Source organism: Solea senegalensis, linkage group LG1 (genome assembly GCF_019176455.1).
Source record: "Solea senegalensis isolate Sse05_10M linkage group LG1, IFAPA_SoseM_1, whole genome shotgun sequence".
Classification (NCBI taxonomy): Eukaryota; Metazoa; Chordata; class Actinopteri; order Pleuronectiformes; family Soleidae; genus Solea; species Solea senegalensis.
In genome coordinates, this window is record NC_058021.1 from 4,456,928 (window position 1) to 4,473,655 (window position 16,728).

The window sequence follows — 16,728 nt, forward strand, 5'->3', positions numbered from 1 at the left end:
CTGAGCTTCATCTGGTGGTACTTGTAGGAAAATCAGAAATACTGTTCTACTGTATATACTAGGGTATTTTGACCAGAGTGCGTATAAAATGTAACTAATAACAAATAAATAATAATAAATTTAATAATAATAATTAGAGTCACCTTAAACCTCGCTTCATCTTCATCTAATTTCAAAGTTTGAAAACCACTGGTTTTAGATAATATTGTGATTGTTATTTTAAAGATGTGCAAATCGACATTAACAAGTTTTTATGTAACTAAAAACAAAAAATGTTCTACATAAATTTAATATCTACTGTACATTATTTACAGTAGTGGTGTCTGTATTACTGCAATTAAGCAATACTGTCCGGTAAAAATATTGTATTTAACTGTAACTTTAATGGAGTTGTGCCCTTCTACATATACAGTGTAAGTATTACAGAAAAGGTAATAAGAAGGTTACTTTTTTGTAACTTTTTATGCACTCTTGTCACGATTCTTCATCAGAATTGTATTGTGACAGTTTGTCATCTTTAAAAAGTCAGCCCCTATGTTTGTAAAACATTGATTAATAGGTTTAAGGGGTTAAAATAATTTTTACTAGTCACGTATATTATGTTTTTTCTTTACCTGCTCCAGGTGGCTGTTTATGCTCGACAGGAGCTGAACATCCGTATCACAGCAAACTTCTTGTTGGCTCTGGCTGCCAATCAGACCCCCACGAAGCCTCATGTCCGCAGATACTTCAGTGCCGCTGTGCAGTTGCCCTCTGATTGGCTAGAAATAGTCAGAATCTATAGCACGGTGAGTATCAATGAGTGCCTACCCTATGATGAAGTCTTAAAGTTTCAAAGTTTTGTCTAAACACTGCGGTTGTGTGTCCAGTGCTTCAGCCACTCATTGCCAATGTGCCTGAAGAAAGCATTGGCTGACAAGTTCAAGGAGTTCAGCGAGTATCAGCTGGCCAAATACAACACACGCAAACACCGCTGCAAACACAGACCCAAAACCCGCAAAGGAAAGGTACACAAGAATTCCCATTCCCTCATGCAGTTTTTAAGTCTAAATTTGATCACCTTTTCATTGTTTCAACATTGTTTCCTTTCAGCAGCTCTCATTAGTTTTAAACTTTCTCTTTACAATTTTGCCTTTTAACTGTCTCTTTCTGTAGTATTTTTCTATAATTTTCATACTTCCTGGTATTTATTATGCCTGATTACTATTGGTTGCCTGTCGTCTTTACTTTCTGCTGTTGTAACACTGCACATTTCCACCTAAAACAGGGATATCGTATCTTAAAATATATAAGTGACAACATTTGAAGCAGTATCAGTTGAATTCACACAATTCTGATTAAGTCTCTCAGCTCAACACGACTCTCTTCATGTTTTCAGAAACCAACCGATGAGCAGCTCAGAGAGTGGGCAGTCAAGCTCAGATCAGATGCAACTCTCCTCAAGAACTTTGTAAGTCAATACAGTCTCCTTTTGTGTCATGAAATGTTATTATTTATTTAATTTTTTTCAAGATTGGTGGTGTTGCCTTGGTTAATTTTAGTTCACCATTTCCTCTGTGGCTCTGTCATAGTTTTAATATACTTTTATTGTGTGTGTGTGTGTCTGTGCAGATGAAGCTGGAGGAAAAAAAAGCAGTGGTGGTGGATAAAAAGCAGAGTGACTTCAATTTGAAGAAGATGATCAAGAGGCTTCACATTAAAGAACCGGCTGAACATGTTATGGCCATTTTGGGGAAAAAGTAAGACACACACACACATACACAGGCATGCACATTTTTGGAAAAATGGTGGGAACTTGCAAAGATAAATAATAATCTCTTGATGAATTAAATAATAATTAATTATTGTTACGAAAATGGCTTATTAAGAAATGGCTAAATCTCCTCTAACTAAATCTGTCTTTCTCTTCTCTCATATTATACTGTATCTTGGGGAAGTTTTTTTCTGCATCTTCTAGGTACCTAAATCTTATAGAAATCAAAAAATAATTTATGATCATATGGTGGGATATACAACGCCATATTGATCTAGTTTCAACCTTCTTGCTCTCCTTGGAAACTGCATTTACTGTCCTCAACCATTTTATTCATTTATTTTCTTTATTTCTGTATTTGCTCTGCTTCCATCTTAAAACGTGACATGCTTTGCGTTTGTCTCAGGTATCCTGCTGACCTGAAGGCGTACAACCACAGTGGGATGAGGGGTGCATGGGACAGGGAGCGAGCCGGGCAGCGGATGAAACTCAAACAGCCAGAGACGTGGGAGCGCCTGCTCAGTCTGGAGGGCAACAAGGCCGCCACCTGGGAGAAACTCATCGGTCTGTAAACAGGCACTTCCTGTTCGGCTGTGCAACATACACACAACCTTGCCAGAAAACCGAGTGACTCTATTACCAGCACCAAGGGCATAACGATGAGAAAAAAAGGTTTTGTCAGTGCCTATGTGTAAGACATGTATTACATTGGATCAAAAAAATGGCCATACTTTTTTTTCAGAGATTAAGGAAACATGATAAATTACAATGGTGCGGCCAGTTACGCATGTTAATGTTTATGATTATGATTGGTGTTTTGGTCTGTTGCATCACACCACCAACCATGCAGTAATCCCGGTTTACTGGCAACACATTCACCTTCATCTATGGGTTTGAAATGCTGAATGTTACCAAACCTAACAAGCTTGACTCCCTCCCTCACTCAGAAATGATGAATCTGCTGTTGTGGCACAACAGCCCCTTTTTTAATTCCTGCCTAATACTGACCTGACAAAATGAAGCAAAATGGTTTGACCATATCTGGTGTATCTGTATGGGTATCTGTGTTTTAAAAAAAACTTTGGAAACCATGTTCTACCATGTTTTGAAATTGGATTGCAGTAACCATTTTAACTGCTGAAGAACATAAAAAAAGCTCATACACACAATAACAGACCTACAAATATTCAAATGCAAATCTGTTTATGGTGACACATATTGACAAATGATGTCTCTGCTGCACAGACAACAAGTCTCTGCCATTCATGGCCATGCTGAGGAACCTGAGGAACATGATCTCACAGGGCATCAGTGAGGCTCATCATAGGAAGATCCTCAGCAGACTGACCTATAAGGTGAGCTGTAGCAAAGTCAGTAAAGTCAATAAAGGGTCAATAAAACAACCATTCACACTTACAATCACACCCAGAGTTTGTAATTAAACTATATAGCTAGTATTAACATCCTGAGCATAACATAATGATTAGACTTGATTTATAAAATCACTGAACCTTTTCCTGAGGAGGTAAAAGAGATCGTGATGTAGTGTTTCTGATGTGTTTACAGAAAGCCATCGTTCAGAGCCGACAGCTTCCTTTCAGATTTCTTGCTGCCTACAAAGCCATCATGGAGCTTCAACCTTTTGGTGAGGTTTATCAACATTAATGGCTGAAAGTCATGTTAAATAAAATCCTGAGCTTTTTAGTCAAAGAGACTTTGGTTCATAGCATGTCTTTAAAGCAGTACTGGGCAGATGAATGTTGATGTTCACATTTAAACTTCTTTTCACCACCTTGGCCTGTAGCATCCACATCACAGACGGCAGTTCCCTCTGTGACAAAAATCCTGGCGGGAATCCTGAAGGGGATTCCCAGATCCAAGCGTAACAGGTGTCTGGACTGGGAGACGACCAACAGAAGCCGGCTGAAGGTTACACTCGGCGTGCCATTCATCTATCAAAAATACAAGGCCAGGAAAGCCCAGTTCACCAAGGCCAAGTAAGAGTGTTTTATTTTTTTTATTTTAAATTTTACTCCCAGTGATCTGGATTTCTGTGGTTGTTGTTTGTTTTACATTCATTCATTTGTTGTTTTACAAAAAAAGGTGGGACGCTTTCTTAATATGCAGAAAAAAAAACACAAATATGTAATTTGTTGAATTAGTTTCACCTTTATTTAACACATTTAAAGCTTCAACACACTCAAAACAGTTTACAAGAATGAAAAGGTGATACACATTATATTGTTCTCTCAGGTTTATAATGAGCAGGTTAATTGGTAACAAGTGAGGTTGCGTATTACAGCAGCATCCACCAAAGGCTTAGTCGTAGAAAGCAAGGATGGTTCGTGTTTCACTATTTGGTGACAAACTTTTGTGAAAGAATTGTCCGTTCAAAGACACTCGGTCATCATCTACAATTCATAACGTTGTGAGAAGTTAAGGGATTTAGGGGGAAATCTCAAGAAAGTGTGGAAACTGTGCTGCTGAATGTGTGTGAATACTGAGCCCTCGGGCAAAACTGTTTTGCCCGAGGGGCAAAACAGTTAGTGTCTAATTCCCTGAGGTGTCTAATTCCCTGAGGTGATGTGACCCACTTGATAAACCTGTCTCTGTTCCAACTTTTATTAGTGAGTTGCTGGTGTCAGTTTTAGTTAAGTTTGTCAGTGTCACTGAAATTATTTTATTTGGCTTCTTGTCTGTTAAAAAAAGGTTTGAGAGATAGAACAAAGTACCAGTTTTACTTTTTTTAATTATGAGGAATATGTCGAGTAATTTGCTTTTTTCTGTGGGTCCAGTCAGAGGCTGTACACCACTGATCTCTTGCAACGTTACCTCAAAGCTCTGGAGACGGCGGTTCAGATCTCCTGCCATTACAACGTGCCCCCACTCCCTGGACGAACCGTTATACTCCTCTCCAGCTACATGCTACGTTACAATTTTGGGAATTCTTGCCAGAAAGTTGATTTCTGTCTCCCGCCGGACCCTGAGCAAAAAGATGAAGAGAAGAATAAGAAAGAGGAGGAGGAAGAAGAGGAGAAGGATGACGATTGGGAGGACCAGGAGGAGGATGAGGAGGAGAATGAGGAGAAGAAAGAGGAGGAGGCAGAGGAAGAGGAGGAGGCACAGAAGGTCTCATTTACAAGAAGGAAGAAAAAGGAGGAGGAGAAGTCCAAGCCCACTCCCTCAGTAAAGGCCTGTTTTATTCCAGATTGGCAGTAACAACAATGAAAGCCAAAAAAACCCCCTCTCTCTCTCTCTCTCTCTCTCTCTCTCCCCCTTTCTCCCCCTCGCCCTCTCCTTCTCCCACAGCTGATGGAGTTGGCACTTCTGCTCTCTTTGATGATCAAGAACAGTGCCGAGGACTCCCAGCTCTACTTACTTAATGAGGAACATGTTGAAGAAGTAAAGCTGAAGTCTGATGTCCTTTTGGAAAATGTTAGAATCGTCATGAAGCAAATCAAGGTCAGGATTTAACTTTTTTTTTCTTTCTTTTTTAACATTAAATGAAAAGTCTCTTTGTCTGTCTGTCTATCTATCGAGCTATTGATCTATCTAACTGTCCTCCGTATATAGTGGCAACTGGTTGTGACATCACTCATAAGTATTTGAACTCTCATTTTGAGGCCTCCAGAATCAAGATTTGGCTAGCGCTTATCGTACGATATCTGCTGTCATTCACACTGATGTCCACTCATACCTGCTGTACTTTATCTGCTAGTTAACTCAAGTGGGAATGTTTTTTATGTTGCAATATGTCTGTTAATTCAGTATTTCCTTTATTAATGAGCATTTCTCTTCCACAGTCATGTGAGCAGGTGGCATACAGTGACAGAAATGATAATTATCTTCCGAAAATATTTGAGAAAAACAAGGTTTGTACTTTAATAATTGTTTGTTCCATAAAGTGTTGAAAAATGTTGGCCAGTGTTTTTCAAACCTCTAAACAATGATGTTCTCAAATGTCTTGTTTTCTCCATAAACCCATAAATATATATATATTTTTTTATGATTTTTTTTGTCATATGGAGAAAAGAACACAGAAGATATTCATTTCTTAGAAGCTGGTAAAATTTAGAGAACTGATCAATCATAAATCATAACGTTGGCAGTTCTGAAAGCATGACCATGAAATGCTCAAAGTCACTTACTTGCCTCAGATCGACAACATCATCGTTGTGGGTACAGGCTGGAACCGTTATGTCAACTACATCGTCAACTGCTACAGGAAAGAAAGAAACAACAAAGCCCTCTTTGTGAAAATGTTATTAGAGGGGTAACGTATCATTTTTCTTCTATATTTTCTTTTCTTTGCCACATGTACAGTCATCTCCCAGAAGCCAACACCAATAACAGTAGCTTGACAGTAGCTGAACAAAATGTGCTGAAAATTAGACTCTGAATGTTTCCTGCTGGGTTATTGAGCATGGGTGCTAAAAATTCACATGAAGATTGATGTTGTCGGGTCACCACTTTTAACTTGCACAAGTGAGCACCAAAAGCCGCATTATTAAGATATAAAAGACAAAAGATTAATTATCTCTAATGAATATTGGGCAATTTAATTCAAAACCTTTTATGACTTAATATTGGCCACATCCTCATGGACACCAGCACCACTGCTGAAAAACATCCATAATAACCATTAACTTTAAAAATATTTCCTGTTACTTTTCCAGTTCTTATCATATTTGTAATGCATCTACTGTGGTGTTGACTAGTTCCAGGTACGATGACTGCGTATTTGACAGGAACACTATGACGATTAAGGGCTTCAGTGAGCAAATCCTGAGGTAAAGCATCTTGTCAATATCTTGTTTTCTTCCTAAAGTTGATTTGCATGTAATGAATGTAAAATATATTGTCAATCTGAATATGATATATTCATAAGTGTAGGAATCTATTTCATTTATTTATTTCCTTCCGAATGTGAGATTGGAAGATCATCTCCAATTAGTGAGCCTTAGGCTTAGTTACTCAGGATGTTTAATAAGTTACTGATTACTCTTTTAAAATGTAATAATATTAGTTTTTTGTCACATTTTAATGGACATGTTACATTATAATATTACTCTCATCAAAAAGTGATGAACAACATGTTTTTCTTTTGGAACTGAATCTATTTTATTAAAAGAGAAATTGCTGTCTATAAGTAAGTGTTTATTTTGTGATTGTGTCACCAGGTTTGTGGCAGAACGGGGATCGTCAAGGCTTTTGGATCATGTGGAGCATTTGGACAAACTATATAAGGTCCCACCACCTGCAGGAGCAAAAAGTCCTCACACCACAAACAGTGTTGTCCCAATACCAGCCAGCCCCAAGTTGAGGTAATTTTTCCCCTGCATTTTCTAAAACACCATAGAAACTTGTGTTCACATCTTCTTCTGAGTAATTACAAAAATATTCTAGACCCTATGAACAAGCTGGGATTAGACTTTTGTTTCTACTTTTTTGGTAACTGTTTTATATTGTAAAGTTTTTTCTAGAGGTGACTGGATTCAGGAAATTTAGATTCATGTTTTGTTGTAACAGCAGCCACAGTCATGATCGCTATTAGTTGTGCAGCCCTTCTGAACATGCAGGATTATTTTTACAAGCAGAATCTACTTTTATAAACTTTTATAATGCTTCTTTGTATTTACAGCCATAGTCCAACTGTCTGCATCCGTCTCACTTTACTAGCACTATGTAGCTGCTGAGCTTTCACCTTGCCTCCATGACTCGTGATGTAAAATGCATCAGTCTCTGATTGTGCAGTGTCGAAATATCGCAGGGAAAGACGAAAACAAGACACCAGTTCCCTTTATGCATTCAATTGTTTAAATAGAGAAAGCTATTCACAGTAAACAACAATTAAATGATACAGTCGTTCTGCTACTTTGTCATTTTGATTGTAATTTTTATTTCTGATGTTGATGAAGCAAATAAATAATACAATAATCAAGCATAAAACAACCAAATTTGTCCTCCTTCTTCACCAGGTGGCGGTGTGTGCGTGTGTTTATCTCCTCCACCTTCAGAGACATGCACGCCGAGCGTGACATCTTGGTGCGGAGTGTCTTCCCAGAGCTCCGGCGTCGGGCTGCATCGCACTGCCTGTACCTGCAGGAAGTGGAGCTGCGCTGGGGTGTGACGGAGGAGGAGTCGGGTCGAGCCACAGAGCTGTGCCTGTCAGAGGTGTGTCGTTGCCAGATGATGGTGGCAATCCTGGGGGAGAGGTATGGCCTGGTGTCTTCCACACCAGTCCTCCCTGACCTGCCGCAGTACAAATGGGTAAGAGCAGAAGTGATGAAATAAAAAGAAAAAGAATATGTACAGCATTTGATTTGTCATTAAATACTTGCTTACTGCTGTTAATGTAGAACCGCAGTAACATAGCACGTTTGAGTTTTTTTTCTCAAAGATAATCACAGAAGTTCAATAGTTAATCAATTATCAATTTTATCTCACATGTGGCATACGAATAATCTTACATAATTTTACACATTAAATGAAGGGAATAATTGTGCTTTTCTTCTGTGTGCAGCTAAAATCGGCCCCAGCAGGTCTGTCCATGACAGAGATGGAGATCCGTCAGTTTGAGGCTCTTTTCCCGGATACATTTCACCAGCGAATGTTCTGCTTCTTCAGAGATCCAGATATCACCACGTACGTATAGTCATTCATCACATTTCCTACTGATTTTTCCCTTCACAGTTTAAATGACTGTGTATTTTGTATCCTCATTGAATTTTTCTCCACCATTTCTCAGGTCAGTTCCAGTCGCTTGGAGATCGGACTTTGCACCGGAATCACAGGGGGCTGAGGCTAAAATGGCCTCTTTGAAAAGTATGATCAGAGAAAGTGATGTCAAGGTCACTGAAAAGTGAGTCCTGTCAGTGATAATATCACTATAGCGGTTCAAAAAACTTCTACCGCCAATCAATCAATATGTCTGTCTCTGTGTCTCAGTTACTCATGCAAGTGGGGTGGTGTTGTGGAAGGAAAACCATATCTGAAAAACCTGGAGGACTTTGGTAAAGCTGTGCTGGAAGATCTGTGGGTCGCAGTCATGAAACAGTTTGTGGAAGTTAGTTAGTTTCCAAACCCAAATAATCTTAATGAAACCATTAAAATTACAAGAATCCAGTTTTATGTACTTATGTACTATTTTAAGTGTAATTTCAAATGAACAAGGGCAGTCATTTCATCATTTTCCTTATCTGGCAGGAGGACGACGAGGCTGAGGCTGCAGCAGATGTGACTGAGCAGGAGGCGCACCAGGGAGCACTGCAGAGGCAGTTCTTTGGCAGAGGGAAGCTACTAACCGCAGCTGTGGAGATGGTGGAACAGGTCCAGACGAAAGGAGGGCTGATGATTGTGGAGGGAGGACCTGGAGAAGGAAAAACTGTGTTCATGGTAAATGTGTAAAGGACCCAGCCGCTTGAGGGAATCCTTTTAAATAAGTCACAAACATTCACTTGGACTCATCTGTAGGGATGTCCCGATTGCGATGATCCTCTGTTTTATTGGAATCTTCAGTTTTCACCATTCTGACACACTGGACACACTTTTACACTTTAGTAAAAATAAACTCTTCCAAAACATTTACAGCGTTTGTCTGCACACAGGCTGCCCTCGCAGACGCCCTCAGGACTGGAGTCGAGTCCAGGAATAAACTCGCCTGTGATGTCATCTCCTACTCAACAGCTGCCAGCCAATCAGCACGCTCTGTTGAGAACCTTCTGCGCTGCCTCATTCAGTGGTTCAGGAAATTTAAAGATACTGAGCAGCAGTCGCCTCTTCCCCACTCCTACAAGTGATTAGATGTTTAATTTTCTTCAAAACAGTTGAGATGAGTAAGCCGTTGCAATATCGTTGGCGATCACATATGATTTTGCTTATCCCAGAGATTTGCTGTCAGAATTTCATTCTATGTGGAGCGACGTGAAGAGAAACAAACCTCTGTTGCTGATCATTGATGGGGTGGATGAAGTCCGAGACGACGGAGGTCAAGTCAGTTCTGACTGGATACCAGAGCAACTTACAAAGGTGAGTCAAATGGATAGTTACCTCTGCCAAGAAGATTATGCTTTTTCTGTTTGTCTGTGAGCAGCGTAACACAATAAGCAAAGTGTGGATTTTGATTTTGATGACATTATTAAATTCTGTGTTGATACAAAAGCAGTTCTGTGGTAAAAGTACTTTCTCTCTTTCCTGTCAGAGTGTTTGTTTGGTCGTAAGCATCGCGTCTAAAGCTGCTCTTTTGCAAACCCTGGCCAAGAAGCGAAACACCTTCCTGTTTTCGCTGGGACAGCTCACTGTGCCAGACCGCAAGAAGATAGTTCAGAGGGGACTGGACACCTTTGGGAAGAAGCTCAGTGACTCTGCTTTCAACAACCAGGTTCTCCACAGAAACAGTTTAGTGTGTGTATTTAAGATATATTTTTAGTTTTCCCTCTAAATGTATGCTCTGTTTGTGCAGCTCCAAACCCTGATCATGAAGAAAGGAGCAGGGAGTCCTCTCTACCTGCACTTGGCCTGTGAGGACCTCAAGAACTTTGCTTCCTTTGATAAGGTCTGCCTTCTCTTTGTCTAGAGACTTCTACATATTCTTCATATTCTTTTTCATTACACATTTATATTTAATCCCCAATCTTAACCAGTAAACCGCTAACCCTAAACTTAACCTAACCACAATTCAAATCTTAACTCAACCAGTTCCTCAGAAATGAGGTTCTGACTCATTAGAACCATTAGAACCCCATAGGGACTACTGGTCCAGACAAGGTTGGTATTTATGCTCGAAAAGGTCCTTAAGAGATAACAGATACAAGTACACACATACACATACACATACTCATGCATGGAGTTGTATTTGTCTTTGTAAATACAATTTAATACTATTTAGCCCCCTTCACCAAAGTAAAATAAGATAAGTTAAGTCTTTTTGCAACATTTATGACCAATGTAATAGTAAAGTGAAGCTTGCTACTTACACATGAGCTGAGCTTGTGTTGTGGGTAATACCTGTGATTTAAGACTTTTACTCTCTCAATGTCTCAGTTGAAGGAAACTGTGCAAGGTTTACCTCAGTCTCTGAGCCAGCTGGTGCAGCACAGCCTCGACAGGCTCTGCTCTCAACACAGAGGCATGCTGGGACTCCGCTGGGCCCTGGCAGCTCTCACTGTCAGCCCCAATGGTAAGACAACTTAAATCAGGGAGATATATATTATACGTTGTTGTAGAGCTGCCTTTGAGATTGAGTTCTATTCTTGATGCACAGGCCTGAGGGAGAGAGACTTGTACTCTGTCCTGAACACGTGCAATTACCTGTCCTCATGTGGCGAGCAGGTGTCATGGCAGGAAGTGCTTCAACTGTCCAGGAAGCCCAAAGGACGCGTCCCCATGGCAACCTTCACCCTTATGGTGCAGAGTTTACAAAGGTGCTTGCGTGCGAGTGTGTGTGTGTGTGTGAGTGTGCATGCGCAGCAGCTTCCTAAAGTTTAATTGCCCCTGTATTAAATAGAAACAGTGCTGCTGCGAGCTGTACAAGATTACAGATTACAGTACAGATTTTTTTATGTATATATTTTCAAAGCTAAACCCTTGGGAAAACATAATTGGGATATAGCAGATGTGATTGCCCCTGGTTTTCATCAGGAGGAAACCATAATAACAGAACATGTGTGTGGGTTAATCATATGCGTAATTGCTTTAATGTGTTATTATCACTTCTATATCTATTTGATTTGCTTCCTGCAGTCTGATCGATCCGTCTCATTGCTACAACACTGATGACTGGCTGGTTCTAACAAACCCTGTGGTGAAACAGGCCTTTGAAGAATTTCTCCTCCCAAAAGAAAGCAGCAGGACCAAAGCTCACCTCGCACTGGCTGGTAAATTAAACCCTCTTTGTTTCTTATGAATAAACTTAAGTATAAGTCACTGCAGTGGTTCGCTCGATATTGTGCCTCTTTTCACAGCTCACCTGTGGACGCTCGCTGACCCCCAAGGAGCAGAGACCTTCTTTCACACTGAGACCAACTCCATTATGCACCTGCCTTTAAGCCTGGTTTGTCACCATTCATTTACATGAACACCTTATTTGTGAAAAGCCTTTTCACATCTATGCCTACCATACCCTTGCTCTCAATGACACCTCAGAAGCCTTGGCATATGTTAGCCAGGATGTATCGGTTGCCTTTTACAAAATTTAGACGGCTATTTCCAGCTTTTCCAGACACGTATACCCAACTTTAAATATTAGTTGATGATTTTGCATCAAATAAAGTTTCACTGGGTCAGAATATGGTGGCCATCACATTTTAGAAAGTGTGTAATTTTACACAGTTAGCATCTGCTTCAAAATGTGACATGTGTGCTTCAGCTGATTTGTCTGTTTAGGTTGCTGTGGAAACACCCCGTTAAAGTACATATAAACAGCTCATTCTAAGCTTCCAACTAAAGTGTTTTTGTTTCGAAGCCTTTACGCTTTATGTAGTCTGTCAATAAAGTCTCCTAAATGTTACACACTAGACCTTTAAAGTAATTCAGATATGATTCTTTAATGAAGCAGTACACATTGTTTTGTCATTAATGGGCTTTTTTTTAAAAAAAAACCTGTGGCACAGCGTACATTAAGTGAAGAAGTCCAGTCACTGATAAAAGTTAGATTTTAACTTTTGTATGTATTTGGCTTTGATCAGATTCAAAGTGGTCAGACGGATGCTCTCTATTCCCTGCTGTCCAACTACTACTTCCTGTATGCTTGTGTGCACCAAGGCCTCCTGCACCACCTCCTGGAAACCTACAGCCTGCACTGTAAGTATGCATAATGATAAATGTGGCACATATACTGTTGATAGTTTGGGTGATTTTTGTTAAATGCTTTTCCTTCCAATTTTCTTCTTTTGTTTGAAATGTTGCTTCTCCTGCAGATAAGATTCGCAAGTCTCCAACCTCCTGTGAGTTCACATTGCATTTTACCCAAATATTCCTGTCAAAATGTGTTTTAGTCCTCATTCACATTTCACCCTCTCTTCACCCTCTCAGCTGACTTGGAGGGTCGTGTAGAGGACTGTTGGAGTTTTCTGCTACGCCATTCTGCGCTGCTCTCTTCCTACCCTGCTCTTTTCATCCAGCAGGCCTTCAACGAGCCTCCAGGCACCACTGCTCACACCTGGGCAAAAGGCCTGGTGGGAAAAGGAGGCATCAGGGTAGTGGAATGGCTGAACAAAGATAAGACTGTTGCTGAGCCCAGGTAAGCAGATTAGAGCTGTAATCGGCCCTTAAAAATTGCGCCCGACAGAATTCAGCCGGACAAGTACTTTTTCATTGACAGCCCAAATATTATTCAAATGTGCGCACACACACAGCTCTTTTGCCTTTTGTCAAGAATGAGTCATTTATACATTTACATAGGCCACCTGGAAGTTGGAACATCTCAGCACTGTAAATAGGCCTAGGAGGTGGAGTGGATTCAACAACGGAGAGCTCTGGGTCTCGACTCTCCACATCTGGTGCACATGCAGCCATGGCTTGCAGAAGAGTGTGGGCATGAGCACGTACGGCGTTCCTGTCTGAGTGTGAAACATTCTTACCTGGTTAAATTCTGGCCAGAGGAATGTTGCGAACTTGCCATACAGTTAACGGAAGTGTCCTAGAAAACCTGCTTCGATCAGTTATTTGGTGAACTTTTCACCAATTTGCGTTGTACTGTTCGACTTTTTACTGACAACAGCTTTTTTTTGTGAGTGAAAGAAGAGTTATGAAAGACTTGCATGGACATACTATCACTTTTTTTACAGCAGCCAGAATGAAGAAGACAGTCAGGGTCTGTGTTTTACATTTTGAAAAAGAACAGCAACCTTTCTGTTATGTGTCGGCCACTGCAGTGCCTTCATGTGCTTTGGAAAGGGAGAAACGAGCGGAGTAGTCTTTTAATTGTGAAAATCTGGAGTCTTACTGTCAGATGACACTGGACCTTTAAATATAACACATTCGGCTGATTTTTTAAATTTTATTTGTCATTAGCGCATCAGTGTTCTTGTGTGTTTCACTGCAGTGAGCTTGTGTCGACCTTCTCCTCTGAACCAACCTGTGTGGTCATGAGTCCAGACGGGGAGCTGATGGTGGTTGGTACTGGAGAGGGAACGCTGCACGTCATCAACACGCAGACGGGACAGGTGTGAACACAGATTCTCTTCAGGGTTTTATGTGTCATATGGGAAGAACACATTCTTAAAAATGGTTGGTGAATGTGGCCCAGTGGGTTCCTCTAATCTTAAATCCAGCTGATCATTAACCAAAATTATATTTTATACACCCTGAGTAAGATTTCCAGCACACAAACACACTAATATCAATATGTGATGTTTTAAATTAATGTCATCTTTCTCCTGCCCGTGAACAGATGGTGAAGTCGCTGGAGAGCAGCTGCGATGGCATCTCGAGCGGCATCTTTCTGAAGGATGGACATCTCGCCACGACGTCCTTTGATGGACGTATAGAGATGTGGGACGTCAGTAGTGGCTGCAGGTGGGAGGATCCAAGAACTACACCTTAGACTGTCCAACATTCTGGTTCTTCTTTAGATACAAAAGAGGTCACTGATGCTTTAACAAAGTGATGTTTATTTTGCAGGACTGCTCTCATTGAGGGCCATAATAACACAATAACAGCGAGTGATGTGACTGCAGACGATAAGCACCTTGCAACTGTGTCTCTGGACTTCACGCTGAAAGTTGGTCCCAAACAACTCATATAAAAAATTTTGTTCATTGTATACTTGAATTTCACTGCTAATTTTGTCAGTTAGTGGCCTTTTTAAGTCACATTTATTGTATGTGATTACTGCTATAAAAGTATATCGCTTTCTCAAGACCTAATGGAAGCAAACAAAAACTAAAATTCCTGTGACTCATAAAGTGAAAAAAAATAGAGAGAGAAGGCAAACACAGCAGAAATTATGATACTTATGGAAAAACTAGTCTTATAATGGAGATGTGAATATCTGCTGTTATGAAATTGTGCCATCAGCTGTTTTGTTTTTTGTTTTTTTTTCTATCCATCCTGGTTGATGTTTTGTGATATTTCTGCTCATCAGGTCTGGTCATCGGCTAAAGGTCAAGAGGTGGCTTCTCTGCCCAGCTCCAGTCCACTGAACTGTGTGACCTTTGATCCCGAGGGTCGGCTGCTGGTTGCTGGGTGCTGGAATGGGGAGGTGATCGTGTGGAACTGGCTCCAGAATAAAACTCAATCTGTGAGTCACAGCGAAGAGAGAAATGCTGTGTGTTACTTGTATAAGGAGCTGAAGCCAGCTTGATCTAATTATTTCAAATTAAAGGTGTGAAAAGAAGGATAATATATGCCCAAATCCCCCTTTAAATGTCATTATTTTTTAACTGTGTTATAGGACTTGGTAGTAGTTAGTATACTATCAAATGGAAATTCCACAAATAGGACAAATATTTCTGTAAAATCTAATGTAATGCACCTAAAGTTCAGATTTGATTGACACAAACATCTTAATTTATCCTCTAGGAACTGTGTAGTGTTTTAAAAAGTGCACAGTGAAGACAGACACTAAAATATATAGAGTAAAGAAAAATTAATAAATAAAAGAGGAACAAGGCCAAAACCCAAGGTTTACTTTTGATTATCACAAAAAGAAAATGAAAAACTCCCCCTTAAATTATCCTTTTTTTAAATATCCATTGTCTTAAAATGTTAATGTGCTGTAAAAGATTCTTAATAACCCTTTTTGTTTATAAGTGTATGGTCTATATTTGTTTTGTAATGAGTCTTTTTATTAATTATGAATCACGCTCCTGTTTCCACAGCCCCTGTCTGGTCACCAGCACTCAGTGCGTAGTCTCTCCTTCTCCTCCTCCTCCTCTTCCATGCTCTGCTCCGGCTCCATATCTGGAGAGGTGCGGGTGTGGTCAGTGCCCACCTCCACCTGTGTCGGATGTTTCCAGGCTCACCTTGGAGCCACTGAAGTCCTCACCTTCCTGGATGGAGGAGCCATGCTGCTCAGCGCCGGCTCAGATCACACTGTGAGTCTGAACCTGGATCATAATAATATATTTACTTTACTGACATAGTTACTGCTGAACCAGAAATAATATACATATATATATAATATACTACAGATCCTACAGCCAAGCAATGTCACATGCTAAAATAAGGATTACATTTTTAGACAAAGGGTATCAAATTTAACATCCAATCCAATCCAATCTAACTTTATTTATAAAGCACTTTAAAAACAACAACAGCTGAAACAAAGTGCTGTACATCAGAGATAAATAAACAAGACAAATAAAATATAGAAAAATTACATCATAGGGCTAACAACAAACAATAAAACGTACAATAAAACAAAGAAATACTGTAGAAAGTATAATTAAAACACAAATGGCGTCTCATACTGGGTCGAAAGCCAAAGAATAAAAATGGGTTTTAAGATGTGTTACTATGGCTGGTTTTTATTTGCCAGGAAAAATACAACATGTCATCTCCTGATGGCTCTGGTTTCTTAGTGTTTTTTCTTGTTTTCCTGTGAAACAGCTCCAGCTGTGGTCAGGAGGACTCGGTCGCTCCATCACTGAGTTAAAAAGTGATCAAGTAAGTTGTTGCTCTTTCATACAAAACTTTGACCTGCTTTTTACATTCATGTCACATAGCTGATCACCATGACACAGGCATTTCATTGCCACTGTTTTGCTTCGGGGTGATACACGTTTTAAAACATCATTAGTGAGCAGTCAGAGAGTGAAGAAAAAAAAAGGTTATTAAGGATTTTGAAGAATGGATGTCCAGTGAAAGCTTTGTCCTAATATCAATTTGTGTTATTCAGTGTGACCAGGAGCCTCCTCTGAAGAAACTGAAGACTGAAAACTCTGTCCCTGCTGCACTGTGCGTGGCTGTGAACGGACACATTGCTGCTGTGGGATACCATGGCAAAGGCATTAAAGTCTTTAACCTCGAGTCAG

At 40.0% G+C, this 16,728-nt stretch overlaps 1 protein-coding gene across 2 annotated transcripts in view; it reads left to right on the plus strand.

The window, feature by feature from the left end:
* Window positions 1-16,728, plus strand: part of tep1 (telomerase-associated protein 1) — a 28,360-nt gene that overhangs the window by 2,892 nt on the left and 8,740 nt on the right. For both annotated transcript variants that reach the window (XM_044028554.1, XM_044028563.1), the window contains exons 5-41: window positions 624-788; window positions 870-1,007; window positions 1,379-1,450; window positions 1,612-1,739; window positions 2,160-2,317; window positions 2,999-3,108; window positions 3,320-3,398; window positions 3,558-3,750; window positions 4,549-4,939; window positions 5,063-5,215; window positions 5,557-5,625; window positions 5,911-6,026; window positions 6,472-6,543; window positions 6,934-7,077; window positions 7,732-8,023; window positions 8,277-8,398; window positions 8,502-8,615; window positions 8,702-8,819; window positions 8,960-9,148; window positions 9,361-9,548; window positions 9,640-9,781; window positions 9,954-10,133; window positions 10,215-10,307; window positions 10,796-10,931; window positions 11,016-11,175; window positions 11,495-11,628; window positions 11,716-11,804; window positions 12,439-12,553; window positions 12,670-12,696; window positions 12,785-12,992; window positions 13,797-13,917; window positions 14,145-14,269; window positions 14,375-14,474; window positions 14,838-14,993; window positions 15,574-15,789; window positions 16,304-16,360; window positions 16,593-16,728. In XM_044028554.1, the coding sequence (XP_043884489.1) occupies window positions 624-788; window positions 870-1,007; window positions 1,379-1,450; window positions 1,612-1,739; window positions 2,160-2,317; window positions 2,999-3,108; window positions 3,320-3,398; window positions 3,558-3,750; window positions 4,549-4,939; window positions 5,063-5,215; window positions 5,557-5,625; window positions 5,911-6,026; window positions 6,472-6,543; window positions 6,934-7,077; window positions 7,732-8,023; window positions 8,277-8,398; window positions 8,502-8,615; window positions 8,702-8,819; window positions 8,960-9,148; window positions 9,361-9,548; window positions 9,640-9,781; window positions 9,954-10,133; window positions 10,215-10,307; window positions 10,796-10,931; window positions 11,016-11,175; window positions 11,495-11,628; window positions 11,716-11,804; window positions 12,439-12,553; window positions 12,670-12,696; window positions 12,785-12,992; window positions 13,797-13,917; window positions 14,145-14,269; window positions 14,375-14,474; window positions 14,838-14,993; window positions 15,574-15,789; window positions 16,304-16,360; window positions 16,593-16,728 (5,206 nt within the window). The remainder of the gene's footprint in view (window positions 1-623; window positions 789-869; window positions 1,008-1,378; window positions 1,451-1,611; window positions 1,740-2,159; window positions 2,318-2,998; window positions 3,109-3,319; window positions 3,399-3,557; window positions 3,751-4,548; window positions 4,940-5,062; window positions 5,216-5,556; window positions 5,626-5,910; window positions 6,027-6,471; window positions 6,544-6,933; window positions 7,078-7,731; window positions 8,024-8,276; window positions 8,399-8,501; window positions 8,616-8,701; window positions 8,820-8,959; window positions 9,149-9,360; window positions 9,549-9,639; window positions 9,782-9,953; window positions 10,134-10,214; window positions 10,308-10,795; window positions 10,932-11,015; window positions 11,176-11,494; window positions 11,629-11,715; window positions 11,805-12,438; window positions 12,554-12,669; window positions 12,697-12,784; window positions 12,993-13,796; window positions 13,918-14,144; window positions 14,270-14,374; window positions 14,475-14,837; window positions 14,994-15,573; window positions 15,790-16,303; window positions 16,361-16,592) is intronic.